Source organism: Agelaius tricolor, unplaced genomic scaffold (assembly GCF_023055355.1).
Source record: "Agelaius tricolor isolate 1412-34295 unplaced genomic scaffold, bAgeTri1.0.p SCAF_11, whole genome shotgun sequence".
In the NCBI taxonomy this organism is placed as follows: Eukaryota; Metazoa; Chordata; class Aves; order Passeriformes; family Icteridae; genus Agelaius; species Agelaius tricolor.
In genome coordinates this window covers 22,225,318-22,238,798 of record NW_027269271.1, presented here as the reverse complement: position 1 = coordinate 22,238,798, position 13,481 = coordinate 22,225,318, and the positions used below count along the sequence as shown (strand labels likewise).

The following is a 13,481-nucleotide window of genomic DNA, read 5'->3' as shown; positions in this document are numbered from 1 at the left end:
AAAACTTGCCCAAAACATCCTTTAACAGCATGAACTTTTTTATCAAGTACCTACTTAGGGATGAGGGGGCCACCTTAAATGTGGCTTTTCCAGTTGTGTTTAATCACTCTTATTGCTTGGAAGCCACATGAGGATATAAACATGTGACAGCAGCCATCTGGAGAGGATTCTGGTCCAGCCAGACTGTCCCTGCTGTCACTCACAGCTGTGCCACCCTTCCCAGGAGTGTTGGGATGGTGTGAGGTGCTGAGCACACACTGGAGTCCTTCCTGTTGGGATGCACATCGGGCTGTTTGCTCAGCACCATCAGTGCTGCTTTTCTGGAAAGCAGGAGTGACAAATCCTGCCCTCATACACATTCACAGGCATCCCAGCCCCACAGTACTCGTGCCAGGGAGACCATCCCTGTGGGCAGTGACAGGATGATTGAATAAACAATATTTTGTATTAAAGCCCCCAAGGTACAGGCTTGTCCTTCTCTGGAATGACCAGTCTTGAGTTGACCCTCTTTCCTCACCCCAGGCAGTGAAATTCAAAGGTTCAAAAAGCACATGCATGGCTTCAAAACATAATAATCCACTTTGCTCATTTTTTTTTTTCTCTGAGTTTTTTGGGACCATCTGACTACCTTTCTCAATTTGGGATCTCATCACTGGGAAGCTCTCAAGTAAAAAGGCAGGGTGGGATCCTCATCTCACCCTGTGGCTCCTCAAGGCTTTACCCCTGGCACTGGTTTTTAGGAAGCTCTTGCTTCAGCTCTCAAAGAAGACAATGCCAGCAGCCACAACTTGACAGCATCCAAATGCCATTTATCAAGCCAGCATGGTTTGCTTTCAGCTGCTTTTAATCTTTCCCAGCCTCTCTGAGGGAACAGCTTGGATCCTCCTGTGAATTGGAGAGTTCAGTCTCCCTGAGCAGACCCCAGACATGGGCAGTTAACAGCAACAGGCTTTTCAGCAGCCACAAAATAAAAGGCTGGATTTTTTTTCTTCTTTAATGGATGCTATTAGTGTTCTGGGAAGAGCCTGGACTCATGCTCATTAAGTCAGCAGTTTCCAAAGTATTTCTAGAGAGGAAAAGAGCATAACTGGTTGAAATTCTTATTGTTGTAGCAAATGATCAATGCACTTTCTCAGAGTGTCTCAGTGGCTGTGATTAATTCATAGCCAGAAATAACAGTGGAGGGCCTGCTGCGATGCCATTACCTTATCTCTGCCTCGCTGGTTGATTCTCAGGTACAGCTGAAAACAACCCTTAATTACTTGGTTAAAAACCCATCGGCCACTGGAGAACAAATGAAGTGATGCAGCCACCTCTGCCACCACCCTCCAGAGCTCAATTCAGAGACAACTGAATGGAAGGAAATGCACTTCAAAGCCCTCCAGGAGCCAGCCCTGAGAGGAAATACCTGGGTGTGCCCAGTGGAACAGCCAGTGACCAGGGAATGCAGCTGCAGGGATGAGCTGCCCTGGGAGCACACCTCCCACTGCTGGAGGCTGGCTTATTCCTGTGGTGTTTCCAGGGCCACCTTCACCATCCCTTCCAGGTGCCTCTCACCAGTTTTGCAGTCATCGGTGCTGTTCCCTTTTTTTAGAAAGAAATTTATGCCTTCAGACCTATAACCCAGACAGCAAAACTCAAAGGTGGCCAGCCAGCACCCCTCTTGTACCAGCTAGGGACAGCTTTGTCCAGTCAAGGCTTGAATATCTCGCCACTGAGACTCGCCACCTTCCTGGACTCCTGTCCCAAGTGTCTGACCATCCCGAGGGTGAATTTCTCTCCTAATGTCTAATTGGAATTTCACTAGCCTCAAATTGCATCTATTGTACTCTTCCTTTCACTTGGGATCTCCAAGAAGAATCTTGCTCCACCTTCTCACCCCAATCAGTGGCCCTGTTCTTGAAATTCATTTTTATCCTCTTTCCCTTGCTGCCTCTGCCAGCAGCAGAAGAGCCATCTCATATGGAGATATGCCTGCACTCTGGTTCTCCAGGTGGATTAGGGCATCCTCTTGGAGTCCAGGCTTCCAGGGCTATGGAAATACAGAGCAGAGATTCAGATGTCCTTGACAGGGCAAGCAGACGGGCTTGTTCCTGCTGCAGTGGGATGGATGAGCTGCTCTCTTTAAGGACACAGCAAAATAAAAATGCAGGAGAAAATCCTCCACTTTGCATGGTGATGCTTTTAATTGCCTTGGCTAAATGGGAAATTAAACGCTGGAAACTTTAAGTCCTGTTTGATGTTTAGCATCCCTGCTCCAAGAGCACGGGCTCTCCGGGCACAGCTTTGGTACGCCCAGGGAGCGTGAAATCACTCCCAAATTGCTCGAGTGTCAGGTAATTGGCCTCCATTGCCTGAAACATTCCAGCTGCAGGCTCGGGGGGCAGGCACCACCTCCCAGGTGGAACAAACTCAGAGATCCCTCCCAGGCTGTGTACGTGCCATGGAGAGCTCCCTGTCTGACTGCTGCAGGGAGCATCTCCTGCCTCTCTGGAGGAGCTCCGTGCATGGCAAGGTGGGGAAAATCAGCCCCAAGGGACACAGCAAGAGAGGCGTGTCCTATCATTAGCCCTGTGCTATGCATCTTCCATTTTCTCCCTGTCTTGCTCAATCAAGGCACATTTGCTTTCATAATAGGAGCATCGAGAAAGAGAAAAGATGACAGGTAAAGCATGTTTCTGCTCCAAGACTAAAGGGTCCTGCCTCCTTTGTCCTTTGCACAGACACCTCACACACTGTGGCCATCCTTGCTGCCTCTCCCAGTCCTGCCATGCCTTTGGAGTTGAGGACTTTGGGTGTGAGGAGGAAACCCAATCTTCAAGATTCTCGTTCGTGGATTTGTACAGTGGCTCAGAGACATTCTTGGCTCTCTTTTGTCCTTTCCTAATAACTCCTTGCAGCAACAGGAGAGGTCACAAGAGGTGCTTTGCAAACCTGTGCAACTCTCCAGGACACGGAGCAGGGCTGAGATCCAGCTCCAAGCTCATGACCAAGCTTCAGAAGAAATCCCACCCTTTCAGGATCTTCTCCCCACAGCTCCTGTAATCTCCAGAGGCCCAGACAACCCCACAGGGAATGTGCAGCAACTCCCAACTTTCCACGCTTCTAACAGCAATAAAAAGCTGACTTTCATTAGCAATATTCCTGAGCATGATCTGCTCCCAGACTGCAGCAAATCTTGGCAGGCTCATGGGATGTCAGGTCTTGGGGACCAGCACAGCAATTCCTTTCCACACACAGCATCCCTATGGTCTGGTGCTGTTGGCCTCTCCTGTTCACTGCCCATATTTTCACTTAGATGTTAGGACCAGAGCATCAGAAGATAACCTGCAAGGTTCATGTGCAGCTGTGAGTCTTTTGGCAGAAAAAGGGGCTGGTGGCCTTGAGAGGAGTTATCCTCCTCCAACTGAAGGAAAATGTGGTATTTGCAATCTTAGGGGTTTGTGGGGTTTTTTGTTTTGTTTTGTTTGTTTGGGGGGGGGTTTAGTTGGTTTTGTTTGGGGGTTTTTGTTGGGATTTTTAGGGTTTTTTGTTTATTCATTTGTTTTGGGGTTTTGGGGTTTTTTTTAGTGGTTTTGGGGGATTTTTGGTGGTTTTTTTTTTCATGTTTTGGGTTTTTGTTGCTGCTGGTGATGGTTTTTTGGGTGGTTTTTTTTGGTTTTTTTGTTCTCAATCTTTTTTTTGCCCACTCCGGACACAAAAGGCCAAACCAGGTCTGTAAATAGTTGAAGCTATGTTAAAACCTATTTATAGCTGCTGAAAAATTTCATGTCTTTAGATTATTGCTTTTAAGGTTGATTATTGGTCATTTGGGGAACAGGGGAAGGATCTTTGTATCACTACACTGAAGAAAGCAAGCAGGGAAATCATCCTGCAAGATCACCTGACCAAAACAAAATTCCAAAACTTGTAGAGAGGCATTTCCACCTCTTCCCCCAGGAGATAAGAGGCATCGGTATCACAATGCTGGTGGGAAAATGAGGTTATCAGGGGAAAATAAAACCCTGCTGCCAAGGGAGGTGGACAGCCATTGGCAGCACAAGGGAGGCATCTGGACCAGAGATGCTTCTCCAGACACCACTCACTCAATGTGTAAATTGCTTTTGCTGGTCAGCAGGAGAGACAGGACAGTTTGCCCAGTTTTTCTCCTCCTCCATGAGGGATACACCCAGCTGATTTCAGCTCTGATAAAGATCACCTCATTATCTCCTAGGAAGACCGCACAATTGCAGAGTATCTCTGATGGGAGTGATGATAACACCAGCATGAGCTCACCTCCTCCCTTCACTCACTCGTTTGTTTGGGAGGTTTCTTAATATGCCAAGAGGCAGTGAGACCACTGCTAATCCATCCCCAGAAGGATCTTGGCCAGGAAAGAGGAGCTGTCATCACCACCACATCCTTTCAGGCAGACACTAGAGATCAACAGCTGTGATATTGCTCTGAAACTCCCAAGGGCAGCTCCTGGCATCCATGTCTCCTCCCTGCAGTCCTGGTCCTTGCCTGACCCCCTGTACCCAAACAGTCTCAGTCCCTTCCTGTCACTGACTGCCATGAACAGCCTCAAGGACTGGCAGGTCCTGGAAGGGCTCTGGTGACACCAGTGTTTGGTGCTGTCCTCTCCACCCACTCTGCACTCTCTTCCCAACCTGAATCCTTTCAGGAGCAGGTGGGTGGATCTTCTCAAAGCCCCCAGGATTTACACAGCTGATCCAGCACACAGCTGGCAGGGGGCACATCCATCACACATTTCCAAAAGCCCACAGAGCTTTTCTTCTCCCTGCTTTCTTCCTCCTCTTCCTTTTATTTTTTATATTCTCAGGTGAACACAGAATATTTCAAAGATATTTCTGCCAGCATTGAAGCTTTGAAGCCAGCTGGTGGAGCAACCTCAGGTGACATGGAGAAGGAGCAGGGCCCAGCTGGGTGTCCTCCCAGGAGAACTGAATCAAAGCCAGAAGAAATGACAGCACAAGCTGATCCGACTCAGTCTGTCTGGGCTTTCTCCCTCCCTCCATTACTGAGCCCAGCCCAATAGCCCTTCCAGGTTTAAAATTAGCAAAACCTTTGCTAAGCTTCAGATTAAGTTCCTGGGTCACCAGCAGAGATAGCCTGTAGCAAAGCCCTGGATTTTATCTTTAATTATCAGCAGGAATATGATATTCTTGCAGAAACTGAGCTGAGAAGAAGCCAGCATCTGTGATCCCTGCTGCAGAGCTGAGCATCTGCTTGAGGGAGGGCTGGTAATCAGGAGGAGAGGGTCAACAGAAGATGATCTTCTAAGTCTTCCTCTACAGACCAAATCTCTAATATGTTTACTTAGCCAGATGCAAATCCTTTTCGCAAACTCATGGCACTGCTGAGTACAAGCATGCACAGAAAATTAACAAAGCTGGAGCATCAATTCCTCATGTCTTGCCAGTATAAGACTCCTGGTGACTGCATGGGAAGAATGAAAACTCTTTCCAGTGTCTGGGGAAACAGAGTTGAGTTTCCAACAGCGTTCTCCAACCAAGAAATCCTGTCCAGCACCTCACGGCTTCCCTGTCTGTGCTGGCTGCTCTCCTTCCCTGATCTGCTCCTGGGCTGCTCTCCTTCCCTGATCTGCTCCTGGGCTGCTCCTCCTTCCCTGATCTGCTCCTGGGCTGCTCTCCTTCCCTGATCTGCTCCTGGGCTGCTCCTCCTTCCCTGATCTGCTCCTGGGCTGCTCTCCTTCCCTGATCTGCTCCTGGGCTGCTCTCCTTCCCTGATCTGCTCCTGGGCTGCTCCTCCTTCCCTGATCTGCTCCTGGGCTGCTCTCCTTCCCTGATCTGCTCCTGGGCTGCTCCTCCTTCCCTGATCTGCTCCTGGGCTGCTCCATCCCTGATCTGCTCCTGGGCTGCTCCTCCTTCCCTGATCTGCTCCTGGGCTGCTCCTTCCCTGGCTCCCCAGGGCTTGAGTCTTGCCCTTGTGCACACCCAGCAGCAGAGTTTGCCCGTGGCCAGTGAACTAAGGCAGGAGAGCCTCAAAACACAGGAATGGCATGAAGTGCAAAACCATTGCAGGGCCAGAAGCTGGATCTCAGTGATCTTTGTGGGTCCCTTTCAACTCAGGATATTCAGGTTATATGGTCTCCAAGTGTGCTCAGAAGCAGATGAAAGAGCTACAGCAGCCTGGGATATAGACCCCTCACCTGGGCATCCTGTGCCTGCTGGAGACAATCCTGCTTCCTCCTGCCTGCTGGTTGGAGGTTATTTTCCTTGATGGGAACTAGAGAAGCATCCTAGTGACCACTCTGCTGGAGTAGAAACCTCTCATGGCCACCTCATTCCTTGCTGGGGTGAGGACAAAGTGTCACTTGGATAGTGGGGACACACTGCATTTGTCTGTTCTCATATGTCTGATCTATGCTGGAGGAGCAGGAGGAAGTGGAGGCCAAGCTATGAATTATTACATGGTTGTGGGGCCACCAGAAATTCCCTGTATAGCATCCTGGACTGGACTGGAAAGGAAAGGGTGTGCTGGCTGGAGAGGAGACATGGGCAGGAAGGGCCAGGAGGGCAGCACAGCGTGGGCTGAGCTCCTCACAGCATGGATGGCCCTGGCTTGGGGCAGGTCAGTGTATCTGCGGCTCATCTTTTCACAATTCCTTCTTCTCTCTACTCTGAACAAAACATGCTCAGGTGTATGTGTGGTGTGCCTAAGGTCAAGGTCACCTTGTATTCAGCCCAGCACAATGAAATCTTAAAGGAACGAGGTATAACAAAAGAGCTGGGTGGCTTTGAGCCTCTCAAGGAGTGAAGGGACTTGAAATAGATCACAGCTACCTGGAGCTCAGAAAGCCCTCTGTCCACTGCCTTCACTGACTGCTTTGTGATACATCCTGCTCCTGTAGTGCAGAGGTCTGGGGATCCCCTCTGAGCTGCTGCTGACAGCTGAGGAGCAATGAGGTTGGCTGCAGCAGAGCCTGTGTAATGCCATTCCAACCCAGCCAGCCAGGTCAATTAAAAAATAAAGACAAAGGCTCTTGGTGCAGGTCTGCCCTCCCTATCAAATTCATTATCTCCCCCCACCAACAGAAAGAGGGCAACTGTTCACGTAACTGTGCACAGCTAATAATATCTGAGTACAGGACATTGCTGCTAAATTATAGGGAGGGCTTGGGAAGGGAAATTAGTGTCATTTGCAAGCCCAATAATAGGGGCTGTGCAGCTTGAATGCCGATGCAGGAGGACAGAGAGTGGCTTATGCAACCGTCCCTGTCCTCCTGCGGTGGCACAGCCAGGCTGGCAGCAGGCACAGCATGGGGCTCAGGAGCAGGACAGCACAGGCAAGTGGGCTTGAGAGCCAAAGGCAGGTAAAAAACAGGGCAAAGCAGATGCCTGTGTGTGAGGGTGAAGGCATTGGAAGCTTCTCTTAGGGAATAAGGCTCAGATCTTCCCGTCCAGCTGAGCTTTGGCACAAAAGACCCAGAGCAGAGTTTGGGGGCCTCACAGTTTAGGGTTCCCCTGCAGGGCACCAGCTCTGGTGGTTTCAATTGAAGGGGCACTCTCTGGGCAACTTCTAGGAGCAATCAAATCCACTGAGAGAACTGAGGCACAGAGAGACTGCACGGTCTGTGCTGTGCCTTGAACCCTAAGGCAATTCTTGAGCACTTCTCAGTGATGTGAAATGTGGTGCTGCTCCCTGGGACAGTTGCATTCCTGCAGCAAGCAAAGCATTTTCCATTTCTGACAGACACATCTTAAGCAAAAATCATAGAATCATTGACTGGTTTGGGTTGGAAGGGACCTTAAAAACCATCCAGTTCAAACTTCCATGCCACGGACAGAAATAGCTCCCACCTGACCAGGTTGCTCAGAGCCCCATCCAGTGCAGCCTTGAACACTGCCAGGGATGGGGAATCCACAGCTTCTCTGGGCAACCTATTCCAGTGCCTCACCATCCTCACAGTAAAGAACTTCTTAATATCTAATCTAAACCTCCTCTCTGTCAGTTTGAAGCCACCCCCCCTTGTCCTGTCACTACAGACCTTTGTAAATAGTCTCTCTCCATCTTCCTGGTAGGTTCCCTTCAGGTACTGGAAGTTTGCAATTAGGTCACCCTGAAGCCTTCTCTTCTCCAGCCTGAACAATCCCAATTCTCTCAGCCTTCCCTCACAGCAGAGGCTTTCATCCATCAACACCTCCCAAGCCCTCCTCAGCAGAGCTGCTCTCCATCTCTTCATCCCCCAGCCTGGATTTGTACCAGGCATTGCCCCTACCCACAAGCAGCACCCTGCACTTGGCCTTGTTAAACCTCCTGAGATTCCCATGGTCCCTGGGGATGGCATCCCATCCTTCAGGGGTGTCACCCACACCACTCACCTTGGTGCCACCTGCAAACTGCCTGAGGGTGCACTCAGTCCCTTCATCTGTGTCACTAATGAAGATATTAAATAACACCAGCCCCTGAGGGACACCACTTGTCACTGCTGTCCAGAGCCATTGAACAACACCCTCTGGATGTGACCTCCAAGCAATTTGTTACAGAGAAGTAACAGAAGTGCTCTCTGACCAAATACTCTCAGGCTGCTACCAAAACTAAAGGGTACCTAAACAAAACAAAAAAAGGAAATGGAGCTGTGTCCAACTCCTGCGAAGACCAGTGTCCCCTTTCTGCCTGCTGAGCTATTTTTCAAATTCCTTGACCTTGGACCCCTCTCAGGGCCCCTCCTGCAGCTGATTAGGAAATGCTCCATTCCTGATGAACAGGTGAAGCTGTGATTATACTAATCAGCTGCTCATTAGGGTTGCTTGGCTTCAGCTGATAAAACACCAGCCCCATGGTGTATGGCCAACTCTGGGAGCCAGGGATATCAAAGATCCTCAGCTTTGCTGTTGTCCCCACTTGGTTTTCCTCACAGATGGGGAAGGGCTCTCCAGGACACAGCTGGGATCTGGCAAGCAAATCTCATCCCAGCAGGTGTGAGCCTCTTTCAGGCTGTGGATTGATCACCACAGAGCTGTGCCTCTGACTCTCACACAGGGAATTTTGGACACTGGGAGACCTGATCCCTCAGCTGGAGGTAGCAGAGGCTGGTTCAAACTCCTTTCCATGATCCTATGGATGTGGCAGCTCCAAGAGGTCAGGCTGTGGGCAGGCAGAATAGTCACTATTGATCTTATCCTGCCTCCTTCACAACTGTGACATGGGACAGAAACCCCGCGGGCTACCTGCAGACCCCGGAGACTTCCTGAAGAAACTACTGCTCTCCTTTTGGTTCTGCCATCCTGACAGCTGTCCCCAAGGAGACCTCAAAACCAAGACCCCAGCACAGCAGAGTGCCAGAGAAACACACACCACCATGCTCTGACAAACCTCAGCTTCCTCCAGCCCTCCTCAGCAAATGCTGGGGACACAGCCATGCTCTTCCCCTTCTCTTTCTTCCTTTGTTCCATCCTCTCAATCAGGCTCTGGCTCAGAAAGGTTTCATTGCACAACAGCTACACTGGCTTTAGAAAGATGCAATTAAGATGAAACCCACTTATTTAAAGCAGCTCCTCTCCCAGCACTGCTCTAATGTCACCTTTGATCACTGAAACCAGCCCAGCTCACAGAGTGCCAGGGACATGTCCTTTCATTTCTCCCTTTCCTCCTCTCTCCATTCAGACAAAACTGGTTTCTTTCTTCCTGCTGGTGCTCTGAGCATTTTGCAGAGCAAAGGACAGTCATTTTTGCACTGGCCAGCAGAAAAAAAAAAAGAGTGAAATGCCCTGGCTGTGGGCCATGAAGGTTGGAAAGGTCACATAGATCATGCTGCATTTTGGGCTCAGACAGCCTGGCCCAGGCACTGGGGCAGTGCTGCAAATAAGGGTGGGCATAGGACGGGCAGGGACCCCTCTGCTAATGAATGTGAAAGGAAGTATCCTGAATTTATTGGGGAAGGCTGGACCATTTCCCCCATTTATGAGAGTCAGTTCAGCTCAAACCATCACTTAGGCATGGCTTAGCTTTAAACTCCCTGGCAGATCCTGCTTTCACCTGCACACTGGAACTGCTGGATCAAGACTCTGCTCAGCAGCCTCCATCCATACACACTCCCACATTTGATTGTCAGGCATTGAAACCCCAGATTTCCTTGTCATTAGTGCATCCATCAGGTAGCATTTTCCATTAGACTGGAGGTTTCCAGCTTGTCAGTGCTTCCACCCACACAGGCAGGTCTCTTCTGAACTCCATCTCCCTGCCTCCAAACCTCACTGCATCTCATTTTCTTTGGAAATGGAGAGAAAATACATGTGTATCCCTCTGTTCTCTCAGGGAGATGGCAGAGCAATTTGCAGGGTTCCCTGGGTGGACAGGTTCCTTCATCTGAACTGTTACTTCAATCTATTTTGTTTTGATCTGCAGCACAGATATCTCTTCCTGAGGGTGGAGAGAAGAGCGAGAAGCTGCCCTGTTACAAAACACCAGTGATTTGCAATTCATCACCAGCCCAGGGGCAGGTGCACTCCCCACTGCCATCTCAGGGGGACACTTTTTCTTTCTAATTCTTAGAAGTGGACGTTGGGCATGTCAAAAGTCTCAGCACTGGCATTACAGATTCCTTCTGATCTCTCCAAGTATCTCTGATTTAGCAGCTTCTGAGGATTTCTGAGCACAGAGCAGATTTCCAACCCACCAAGGTGACAGCCCATGGGCCACACTCTGTGTATCAGTGAGTGTTGGAGTGACACTACAGTGAGAGACCCCAGTCCCTGGCTCAGCTAAATCATTTGGTCACCCCAAACACAGGAAAATTTGTCAACTCTCAGCAAAAGATACAGTTTTAGAGGCATCCTACTCCATCAGACTGCTGGGTGGGCTGCAGGCTCCATTCCTGCTTTGATTAGGAGCTGGGGGCAGCAGGGGTTGGATGCACCCTCAGCCCCCCTGATCTATGATGCCAGCTGAGCTGAAGCTGCCTGCCAAGATCTTGGTGCTTCAAGAGAGAGGTGCCAATGATGGCTCTGGGGAGGACAGCAAAGAAAGCAGCCCAGGTGCTCCTTCTGCCTGTGAATCAGTCCAGATGGGCCATTGCTGGCCTGCTGAGAGCTCTTCAGGCAGCTTGGACACAGATGGGGCACCAAGCATGGCAGGGCTCCCACAGCACACCCTGTCAGAGCAGCCAGGCAGAGTGCAGCACAAAGCAAGTGCTTTCTTGGGAACACTGAGATCTCCACAGAACATCCCTCTCTGCCCACAGTCACAGAGCTTAAACAGGCACTGCCTGAGAGGCTGGGCCTGTGCCTGCCTCCTCCAGGTCGCTCCTCCTGCCTTCCCCCTCCATGGAGACCAGCTTTTGGCACTTGAAGGTGTGATCAGGAAATGGAGGGCTTTTAAAAACACTGCTGTTAAGAGCAATAAAAATAATAGAGCAGGAACATATGTCTCTCCACAGGGCCATCACCTTCTGCTCACTTGGATTGAAGTGTTTTACCATCAGAGCATGACAGCACGCTGGTACCTCACCAGAGCAACAAAGCTGAAAGCTTTATTACTGTTATTAACCTGGTTTTCTGAAGGAAGGCAACAGAACACCACATGTACCCACCAGTGTGTCAGCCCACCCTCAGAACTCCTTAATGGATCAGCTCATTTCAACCCACAGGGCTCAAAAGGTGGAGGCTGCCAGAATCCTTGGTCTGTGCAGATGCCACTGGGACAGGCAGAGGGACAGGCAGAGCTGCGTGACAGCAGGACAGCCCGTGGGGACACATCAGCCCCTTACCAGGTACCAGAGAGCACCCTGAGAAAGCATGCAATCCTCAGCTCATACCCTTTAAACCCCAGAGAAACACAGAAAGACAGAGTGTGGGCAGTTTGAAGCCCTTGTTGTTTCCCTGGTCCAGGATGGAGCCAGCACCAAGGTACAGGACCCAGGAGAGGCAGGGCCTGAGCTCTTTGTCCCCATTTGTCCTGTCACTATGAGCAGGCAGTTCCCAAAGCCTTGGTTTGATATAACAGTGACACACCCATGTGCCAGAGAGACTCCCAAGGGGTGTTCAGGCCCTCCAGGCTGGGCTGGCTGAACAGGGATAACTGGGACACCCAAGCCAAGCTCAGCAGCTGCTCAGGGCTCCTCTGGAGAGACCCAGACCTGGTTTGAGCTATTGACCATCCTCATGGTCATTCCTGCAACACACAACAGCCCCACTGCTAACACCACACTTGCCACTCACCTGTTTGGGCATTGGCTCCCAAAGGCTTCCCATTTCATCCCTCCATGCTCCTCCAGAGAGGTCAGAGCTGCCCATGTCCTTCAGGAGCCGTGGGGAAGAGCAGGGAACTGGAGTCTCCACACACAGCCCCAGGCAATGCCACATGTCCAGGAGCACACCAGCAAGGTTTTGTTGCCTGGGTGACATCCAAGCCACCATCCATCAGCCAGGCACACAGCCAGGCTGGCAAGGACAGGCAGGGTTTCCCATGGAAAGCTGAAGTCAGTCCAAGCCACGGGCACAATTCAGCCCAGAGTGCTCACTCCTCCCACTCCCTGAGGAGCAGGGAGAGCTCTCCATCCATCACCTGCAGCTCACATGTTTTGCTCTGTCACTCAAGCCCACTCCCACACAGCTGTGACCAGGCTGCTCACTCTGTTTAGCCACACATGTGCACAGGCTGAACAGCAGGTCTGGAGCAGTTTGGTTTGGCTCATATTGTCTTGATTACTGAGGCAAATAATGTGTTTTAGTAGGAGCAGGGGCATTGCTCTTGCTACTTTACATGCTGCTTGTTGAAAGCTAAGTTGTCCTGATGTCAGTCTGAGTGAGGCCTCCATAACTGCCCTTTTTCTAGTAAAATCTCAGTTGTTGCTGCCATAACTGAAGTTCTCCTGTCCCCTCAGTGGTGGCAGGAAGGAACAACTCCCCCTGCCCAGCAGTTTAATCCCTGAGCCACACCAAATTGCTGAGTGTTGTGCACAAACAACATTGCTCAAGGGGTGACCAACTTCCTTATAGTGAGAGACCCCGAGGGCCTAAATCACCTCTGGGGTGAAGCAGGTCTCAGCACCAGGCTGTTTGGACTGGCAATAAGCAACTGTAAAGAGTGGGAATTAAAGGTCAGTCTACACCAAGGGCTTAAAATGGAGCTGAACTTCTGGCCAGGGTTTAAGCTGCACAGCAGCACACCCTTGGAGTAAAGCAGCAAAATAAATGAAGTCACCGAAACAATCACACTCTGCATCTTTAAGGTCAGGCTTTTCACACCACCCTCTCTCCTGTGTTTTGGCTTTCAGAGTCTGTTCACAGGTACAGGGAGTCGAAAATCTGCGAAGGGGGGGAAATCCACAACAAAACCAACAAAGCAGGGAAGTGACTTTTCCCGTTGTCATTTTCCCTGTCTCCCAGCAACAGCCGTGTCTTCTCCACCTTGCTCCCCTTGCAGCACCTCACAGCTGGCAGAGATCTCAGGAACAAACAAGGCTCCCTGCAGCGAGGGCTGCCTGGCAGGGGCTGATGCTTCAGTCTAGCATGAGG

The 13,481-nt window shown here is 50.4% G+C and overlaps 2 protein-coding genes across 2 annotated transcripts in view; one reads left to right on the top strand and one right to left on the bottom strand.

Moving 5' to 3' along the window:
- The window catches only part of RAD54L (RAD54 like), a 50,559-nt gene extending 38,192 nt beyond the window's left edge, over positions 1-12,367 (bottom strand). Inside the window, exon 1 of the mRNA XM_071436646.1 lies at positions 12,183-12,367. Within this exon, the coding sequence (XP_071292747.1) occupies positions 12,183-12,326 (144 nt within the window). The 5' untranslated portion in view covers positions 12,327-12,367. The remainder of the gene's footprint in view (positions 1-12,182) is intronic.
- The window catches only part of PIK3R3 (phosphoinositide-3-kinase regulatory subunit 3), a 178,026-nt gene that overhangs the window by 3,574 nt on the left and 160,971 nt on the right, over positions 1-13,481 (top strand). The gene's annotated exons all lie outside the window — the stretch shown is intronic.